This window comes from Cololabis saira, chromosome 16 (assembly GCF_033807715.1).
Source record: "Cololabis saira isolate AMF1-May2022 chromosome 16, fColSai1.1, whole genome shotgun sequence".
NCBI classification, from domain to species: domain Eukaryota; kingdom Metazoa; phylum Chordata; class Actinopteri; order Beloniformes; family Belonidae; genus Cololabis; species Cololabis saira.
The window spans coordinates 39,363,184-39,372,776 of record NC_084602.1 but is presented as its reverse complement, the minus strand read 5'-3'; the positions used below and the strand labels follow the sequence as shown (position 1 = coordinate 39,372,776).

General features: G+C 42.5%; 1 gene segment (V, D, J or C); it reads left to right on the top strand.

Moving 5' to 3' along the window:
- LOC133462203 (T cell receptor beta variable 29-1-like) lies at nucleotides 1–462 on the top strand. The segment is given in 2 exon segments: nucleotides 1–58; nucleotides 143–462. Coding segments are annotated over 2 exon segments (378 nt in total).
- The last annotated feature ends 9,131 nt before the right edge of the window (nucleotides 463–9,593 follow it).

Below are 9,593 nucleotides of genomic sequence, written 5' to 3'. Positions count from 1 at the left end.
ATGACGACTATCAGACATGGTCTCCTCAGCTTGTTGGTGTTCACAATCTGGATAGAAGGTCAAGTGTTGGAACATTTATTTCAGTGATTAGATGGTGATGTCAGTAGTTAACCTCTGCTAACTTTCATTGTTTTCCACACAGGGCTAACTGATGGAAGTGATGTCTATCAGACCCCCATCCTGTGGAAAGATAAGGGTGATGCTGCAACCATGTACTGTAACCATAGTAAAAGTGCTACATATTACGAGATGTACTGGTACAGACAACTGCCGGGAAAAACGATGGAAATAATCGTGTTCACAACAACAAGCGCCATCGACTTTGGAGATTTCAGCAAAGACAAATATTCAGCCACAAAGTCTGGACCTGATAGAGGAACTTTCACGGTGAAGAACCTGCAGCCAGAAGATAAAGGCTTGTACTTCTGTGCTGTGAGTGAACACAGTGATGCAGGTGACTGAAAGAGCTGAAAAAAAACCCAGCTCCTTTCTGTGTTTCTTCTGCTCCTTTGTAGCCAAACATCAAATGTAACCCACAATGAGAAAAAGTTGGGACTTACTGAAATTCTGCAAAATGAATAAATAAGTAAATAACATAAAACTCAATAATGCTGAAATTAACTTTACCTTCATTTCTTTTTTAACAGTATGGAAATGTCCAGTAAACCTTCTTCTGTGAAATAAGAGTGCAAGCAATATGTTATTAATGTTGGACACATTTCTATACTTAATGCAACTGAGAGTTTCAGGGTGCAGAGACGCTCCTTCACAGTTAAATACTCAGGGTGCAGAGATGCTCCTTCATAGTTAAATATTCAGGGTGCAGATATGCTCCTGTACATTTAAATGTCCAGGGTTTATACAGGATCTTTCACAGTTAAATATTCAGGATGCAGAGATGCTCCTTCACAGTTACATGTTCAAGATTACTCCACCTCAGGGGTGGGCAAACCTGGTCATAGGGTTAGGGTTAGGGTTAGGGTTGGGTTAGGGTTAGGGTTAGGGTTAGGGTTAGGGTTAGGGTTAGGGTTAGGGTGCTGCTGCTGTCTTGCATGTTATAATTTTTCCCTGACTGCACACCCTGATACAAATGCGTGTCATTAACGGACTTGTTCAGACCTTAATCACAACCTGATGGCGACCATTGATTTGAATCAGGTGTGAAACTTGATTTTTTTTTAACATTGTAACATGACTCCATCAGCAGTTTTCACATTAACAGTGTTATGTTACATGAAAACATAAGTGACAGTCTGAGAAGGAGCAGATTCATCAGAAATAACCAGTTTGTGTCTCCTCCCTCTGAACTGAACTCTGAACTCATGTTTCAGTCTGTCAGTCGACGCAGAGACAAAGAGGAAGTTAAAGACATCATGATGAGACACCTCAGCAGCATCACTCTTCTGCTTCTCTGCTTCTCCTGTAGGTTTGACGTTAAACCAGCTGCTCAAACTCACTTTACATTTCTGTCATGGTTTCTCTTTTCTTCATGTGTTTTCTTCTTTCAACACAGATCTGTCATGGAGCAACGAAGTCCATCAGGATCCATCATGGATGTTAGAAACCCCTCAGAGTCCTGCAAAAATCAGCTGCAGACATTCAATCAGCTCATACTATACAATATTGTGGTACCAGAAAATGATGGGTGACTCTGCTCTTAAACTGATTGGATATATTTATACTTCTAACCCAACTGTTGAAGAGGGATTCAAAGATCATTTCAATGTGAGCGGAGATGGATCAAAGAAATCTGAGCTTCACATTCAGGACCTGAAGACAGCAGACAGCGGTGTTTATTACTGTGCAGCTAGTCAACACAGTGACTCAGTTCCCGTCTCTCCTGTACAAAAACCTCGTCTGATAATCCACCACATGAACACACTCTGAAGAAGAAGAAGATCAGCAGCTGGAAACAACGTCAGCAGCAAATAAACCACAAGTGGATGATTGATCACACAGCTGCTTCATGGTGATGGATTCTTATTTCATCCGTCAGGGGGCGCTGTTTCTCAACTGATCTTTTGAACCAGTGTCCTCCTGTCCAGGTCCTGGAGGACCACTGCTCTGCAGAACTGTGAACGACCATTTGACTTGGAGGTAATGTAGTGGGATGTCCTACTGACCCAACAAAGAAACATCCAAGTATTTAAAGAAGACAAAACCACTTCATTTACGTATCCCAACCTCTCAGTATCAGGGCATGGATACTGGACACATGTGGACATAAAATCATTATCAAGATTGTGTTTTTTTTTCCCCTTCACGTGTCTTGACCTGCATGTTCTAGACATTTCTCTGTTCCATCAAACCTGAATTAAGAGTAAATTTAAGTTCTAGTCGCTGCATTTGTGTACTACTTATTTTAGGTGGATTTTGACTTTTAGAAGTCATTTAAGTTCTGACTCCTCCTATCATGACCCAGCAGAGGAAGGAGCAGCAACAGTGGTTCCTCCCACCGAGGTTTTCTGCTCATCAGATCATGAAAACAGAAACAAACTGACTTCAACACAAAATGTTGTTGTTCATCGTCTGCTGCATGAGCTTCCATGTCATTCTGGTTTCAGGTACAGTAAAGTGGTAAAAGGTATTTTACTTGTTCACATCTGTGTAGAAATACTTCTACATCTCTGCCGGGTGATGATTCAGTCGTTTCTTCCACAGGTTCCTCTAAAAATGACCAAGTTTTCCAGACTCCAGCTCACATCTATAGAAACCGAGGAGAAACAGCCAAAATCAACTGTTCACACAGTATTCAGAACTGTGATGCAATCCTCTGGTATAAGAAGTCAGAAAACAGAAAACTACAACTCCTGGGATACATGTATAAGTCCATTAGTAAACCTGAACCTGGAGTGGATGTGAAGATGACTGGGAGTGCAGATAAAGACCAGACCTGCACGTTAACAGTTGAAAGACTGAACTTGAGCAGCAGTGCAGTTTACTTCTGTGCTGCCAAATACCACAGTACCACAAATGACTGATCTTCAGTACAAAAACCTGCTCTTCATACATTCATCAATGCTCCACAGCTCAGTTACTCACTGTCAGAGCAAGCCTTACAAACAATGTGAACTTTTCTTTTAAAAGAACATCAGATACAGTATTTGACTACAATTTAATAATATTTTTAAGAATATCTAAAGAATATAATATTGTTTCAGTATGAAATATTGAAGGGAAGAAAATTGACTAACTGCTGGACGTGCAAAAGGAAGAGAAGACCGATTGAAATATCCAGAAATCATCATGAATGCCTTAAGGAGTTTGGGTTTTGTGATTCTGGTCAACAACTCAGCTGATAATGACATGTTTAATATCAGCAGATGTTTTAAAAAAAGTAATATTTCTCTGTATAAGATATACAGTAAGAGGAAAAGTGAATCAGGGGATCAGGCCTCCCCTGGCCGGGGGGCGCACGGGCGGGCGCGGCGGTGGGGTGGAACCATTCTCAGGTGTCTATGTCTTATGTTGTCAGTATGAATGGAGGGGTGCTGGACCGTTTCCCCCTCCGTTTGGGGGCTCCGGTGGCGCCGAGGGCACCCGTGGAGGTACGGTGGGGCCCTGGCCCGGCTCGGAGAACCGGCCCCCATCAACTGGATGGCCGGTGGGGGAGCGTGGGCATCCTTCCAGGGCCAGCTCTGCTGGTCCTGCCTCCTGGCTTCGGCCTCCGCTCTCCTTCCTTCCCCCCCTACACGATTCATACGCACATAGGTGAAGGGGCGGGGGGTCCGGGGCGTGGGGGACATTGTCCCGCGTGGCCCGGCACAACACTGTAGACACTGCACATTCAACATTTAATAAATACATTTAACAAGGACACTTAGTTCTGGAGGGCAGGGATCATTGTCAGCTTGATACCCTGTCCTCCCCCTCCCTGTTTTATGGCATTAATCACATGCACTCAACACCAGGGTCGGGAGGGGGTCCCACATCACCCGCGTTCCCTCGCCGGCCTGGGATAGGTGTAATAATATAAATGAAACTGTTGTTTAATATAATTTAAGTTATTTTGAACGTAAAAAAAATACAACCCCTTACAGTGGTCTTGGATATGAAGCCTAGTTATGTACAATGTTGTTTTTTTTGTACCCGACTATAAATATACTTTATTTTCGCTGTAAAGTTGGACATCTTGATTAGGAGAACTTGGACATCGATTCACTTTTGGAGCCAGTTCCTGCTGGTAATTCAGGTGACTCCACGTTTTTACACTTCATCATCAGGGTCAGCTTTGGAAACCAGATGTGGCGTCTTGGATCAAACAGCTGGATCAGACAGAGACAAGTTTTATTTCATGCTCTAGGGGGCGGTGTTTCTCAAGTGATGATGAACTGGAGGATCATTGCTTTCACTTTTATCTCAGTTTGATGTTTGACGGTTTCTCTCTAAACTGTTTTGGTTTCTAAGATGATTCTTTATCCTTGAGAGGAAGTTGAAACAAAGACATAATCAGCTGATCCATCTTTCACATAAACTCTGATCCTCCACAATTTTAAAGCCGAGTTCACTTCAGTTCATCAGCAAACGTTGGTTTCATCATCAGAGAACGTCACATCCTGCAGAGACACACCTGCCTGCATCTCTTCATATCTGTTCAACTACATCCAGACATAAGTGAGACTCTTAGTTTGAGAACATGACGACTATCAGACATGTTCTCCTCAGCTTGTTGGTGTTTACACTCTGGATAAAAGGTCAAGTGTTGGAACATTTATTTCAGTGATTAGATGGTGATATCAGTAGTTAAACTCTGCTAACTTTCATTGTTTTCCACACAGGTCTAACTGGTGGAAGTGATGTCTATCAGACCCCCATCCTGTCGAAAGATAAGGATGATACTGCAACCATGAAATGTAACCACAGTAAAGATGGTAACTATTTCTATATGTACTGGTTCAGACAACTACCTGGAAAAATGATGGAACTAATCGTGTTCACAAGTACAACCAAACAGGATCATGACTTTGGAGGTTTCAGCAAAGACAAATATTCAGCCACAAAGACTGAAGTTGAGAGAGGAACGTTCACGGTGAAGAACCTGCAGCCAGAAGATAAAGGCTTGTACTTCTGTGCTGTGAGCAAACACAGTGATGCAGGTGACTGAAAGAGCTGAACAAAAACCCAGCTGCTGGAGTCTCAGTTTGTTGTCCTTAAGTACTCTGTACTCTTTACTGATTACACTAATCTGGGTTCTTTGAATAAACAGTCAAATAGCCAATATAATTAAAAACACAAAGAGGCATAACAAAAACACTTGTAGACATTAGACAACTTAAATATGAAAAGTGAGCATGTCTTATTGGAAACATGCTCACTGTTAAACACGGAAGTGGGAGTATCATGGTGGTGAAGTTTGGTTGTTTGGAGGAGGAAGAGGCGTATCAATACAACCCATCTGCAGATTTTTTTTTCTGAGGGTTTCCTCAGAAGAGAAGCATATTCAGCAACTGTACACCTTCATAAAACCTGTCTGGAAGCTAAATTCGTCGGGAAAGTCGACATCATGATCATCCTCTTCAGCGTCACCTTGAATATTATACTGGTTTCAGGTAATATAGCTTTCATTTTTCTTGTAAACTGATTATTTGTTGTTACCTTGCAAAAAAAGTTGCTGCAGAAGAGTCAGATATTTTATTTCCCACTTTATTATCAGAAGTTGAGCTCTGGTTCTGCTCACCAGGTTATTTTGTTCTGTAATCACTCGGACCTGCTGTGGTTGTAAATGGCTAACCTTTATATTTATCTATTGTATTAAGAGATAATCTTTTCAGCAGGTTCTTCTCTCAACGACCAAGTCCACCAGACGCCAGCTGAGATGTTCACGAAACACGGAGAGAAAGCCAGAATCGTCTGTTCACACAACATTCAGGACTACGACAAAATCTACTGGTACAAGCGATCCAAGGACCGTCAGATGCAGCTCCTCGGATACATGCACGTTGTTACTGATCATTATGAAACTGGGGCTGCTGTGAAGATCAGCGGCAGTACATGGAAAGGCCAGAATTGCACATTAACATTTGAGAAACTCAGTCTAAACAGCAGCGCCGTTTACTTCTGCGCTGCTAGTCAACACAGTGATTTCCATTGATGGATCCTCAATGCAAAAACCTCCAAATAGTGGATTGTTTTCATCTGAGTACTGAGTCTAACTCTCTCATGCACCTGCCCCCATCTCTCTGAGCTGATGATCGTTTTCCTTCTCATCCAGATCAGATATAATAACGTGCAACACTTCCTGTTAGCTGCAGCACGTCCTCAGAAACAGTCTGCAGGCACCGCCACCCACTAAATACATTTAATTCTTGTAACTTATTGTATTGATCCAAGCCTGGTTTACAACAACCTCTCAGGCCTTTCACAGCTCTGAGAGAAAAACTTTAAGAATGGAATGTGTGAATTAACTTAACAACCCTTCAATGTGATTTCCCATTCTTTCCAGGGATCCCGCGGCGCGGGACCGCGACCCAGGCAATCCCCGCCACCCGGTCCGGGCCGGACACATGGCCAGGAGGCCCTCACCCTCCAGGCCAACGACCCCCACCTGGCGAGGGGCCAGCCTGCCCGGAGACTGTCTCAGAAGACTGTCTCAGAAAATTAGAATATTGTGATAAAGTCCTTTATTTTCTGTAATGCAAAAATGTCATACATTCTGGGTTCATTACAAATCAACTGAAATATTGCAAGCCTTTTATTATTTTAATATTGCTGATGGCTTACAGCTTAAGAAAACTCAAATATCCTATCTCAAAAAATTTGAATATTCTGGGAATCTTAATCTTAAACTGTAAGCCATAATCAGCAATATTAAAATAATAAAAGGCTTGCAATATTTCAGTTGATTTGTAATGAATCCAGAATGTATGACTTTTTTTTTTTAATTGCATTACAGAAAATAAAGGACTTTATCACAATATTCTAATTTTCTGAGACAGTCCTGTAAACTTGCTTGCGTCGTTGTGCTTGAATCACTTCTGAATATCCATCGTTACTTTGTTTTAACGGAGCAGCAGAGAGCAGCGTCTTGCTGGTGCAGGAAACTGCACGTAGTGACGGACACTGGCTGATTTATGGTTCCGCGTGGCACCAACGCAGAGCTTACGGCGTAGAATCGCGGTGACGCGAACGTATGGTGCGCGTCGCCGCGTATCCTACACTGCAGGCTACGCCATTGATTTAACGCGGAACCATAAATCAGGCTGACGCTGGCGCATTTGTCAGTTTTCTTTTCGTCTTTTCAACTGAGCATGCAAACACATAAACTGAGGGTGCAATGCATGCTTTTGCACCCTCGTAGACCCGGGCCTGTGGTAGCAGGACCGGGTTGAACGGGGGGGGGGGGGGGGGGGGGGGGGGGGGGCAGCACGCAGCTCCCGAAGCTCCGGCCTGCAAACATGCACAAAAGAAAAAAGGGGTGGCGGCACAAGAAACTAGTCTTGTTCTATAGCTGCAACTATGACTACTGACTCTAACACACTAGAGTTTACAATACCTAGAGATTTACCAACACCAGCTAGAGGTTTACTAAACACTAACTATAGGCTTTACTAAACAGAAAGGTTTTAAGTTTAGTTTTAAAGGTGGAGGTGGTGTCAGCCTCCTTAACCCAGATTGGAAGTTGGTTCCAGAGTAACGGTGCCTGATAGCAGAACGCCCGCCCTCCAAATCTACATTTGGATACTCTAGGAATTACGAGTAAACCTGCACTCTGAGAACGGAGAGCTCTGCCAGGAACATAAGGCACTATCAGGTCTTGCAAATAATGCGGAGCTAAGCCGTTTTGGACTTTATACGCAAGTAATACAATTTTTAATTGGATTCTGAATTTTACAGGTAGCCAATGGAGCGACGCTAACACTCACAGAGCACACCAAAGCGTAGATCATTAAATTCAGTCTCCTTCTTGCTCATGTCTGGTGGAATCCTACTGAGGATTTGTTAAAGTGAAACCCACGTTTGAGTCTGCAATGAACGGTTCCACATCCCAATAGAAATGTCAAAATAATTGGCATTTATTTTAAAACATTCGGATGAATGAGAAATGCTGAATACGTGTGTGATGATCTGCTAAGTTTGTCTCGTAACTGCTGACCAAACTTTGACGTAATTTGACATAATAAGAATTATGACTTTTAGAAGCCATTTAGGTCCTAGTCCTCGTAGAATGACCCAGCACAGGAAGGAGGAGCAAAATTGGCCCCGCCCACTGAAGTTTTCTGCTCATCAGATCATGAAAACAGAAACAAACTGACTTCAACACAAAATGATGTTGTTCATCGTCTGCTGCGTGAGCTTCCATGTCATTCTGGTTTCAGGTAAAGTGGTAAAAAATTATTTTATTTGTTCACATCTGTGTAAAAATACTTCTACGTCTCTGCTGGTTGGTGATTCTGTTGTTTTTTCCACAGGTTCCTCTAAAAATGACCAAGTTTTCCAGACTCCACATCACATCTATAGAAATAGAGGAGAAACAACCAAAATCAACTGCTCACACAGTATTCAGACCTACGGAACAATCCTCTGGTATAAGAAGTCAAGAAACAGAACACTACAACTCCTGGGATACAGTTATTTGAGCAGCCATTATCCTGAACCTGGAGTGGATGTGAAGATGACTGGGAGTGCAGATAAAGACAAGACCTGCACGTAAACAGTTGAAAGTCTCAAATTGAGCAGCAGTGCAGTTTACTTCTGTGCTGCCAGATACCACAGTACCACGAATGACTGATCTGCAGTACAGAAACCTGCTCTTCATACGTTCATCAATGTTCCACAGTTCAGTTACTCATTGTCAGATTAAGCACTAAGACATAAACCTCACCCAACCCAAAGATCAGATATTACACAAAAATTAATTATTTTAAAAAATCTCTAAAGAAAAACATATTGTTACAATATAAAATATTGAGGAAGAAGAATTATCCAACTGTTGGAAAAGCAAAAAGAAGGAGACCAGTTGAAATTTCCAGAAACCATAATGAATGCCTTAAAGGAGCTTGAGGCCGGATTGAGGCAGGATTTATGAAAAAAATTTGTATACGTTTTAAGTTTTCTAGTAATAATGTCAGATGAAGCGTTCCAAACCCAAAAGAATGAGCCCTCTAGTGTATCTCTCCTTTGCCTTGAACAGGCTGTGTGCTACAAAATGTGCTGCAATTCTGGGCCCGAATTTCCCGCGCTGGGCTGCGGATGTGACGTCACATGACGCTGCATGCGCGTTCTCCCCGTTCTCCCTGCCGGCTTCACTGTTGGCTGCAGTACCCCCAACGGCCGTCGTGGCGAAGGGTGGCGCTAGAGAGTCTCATTTCTTAAAAGGAACCTCAAGCTCCTTTAAGGAGTTTGGGTTTTGTGTTTCTTGTCAACAGGAAAGCTGATGATATTTTCAACAAAAGCAGACATCTCAACACAAGTGACATCTCTCAGTACAAAATGTATGGTAAATGGAAATATGAACAGAAAACCCACAACCAACAGTTATGTCACATGTGTGGTGGTTGTTGGACCCAAATGCAGGAGACCAAGGGGGAAGGAGTTCCAAAAAAATGTATTTATTAACAAAAACAAACCAAAAGCGCTGCTGAGCAAGATCTATC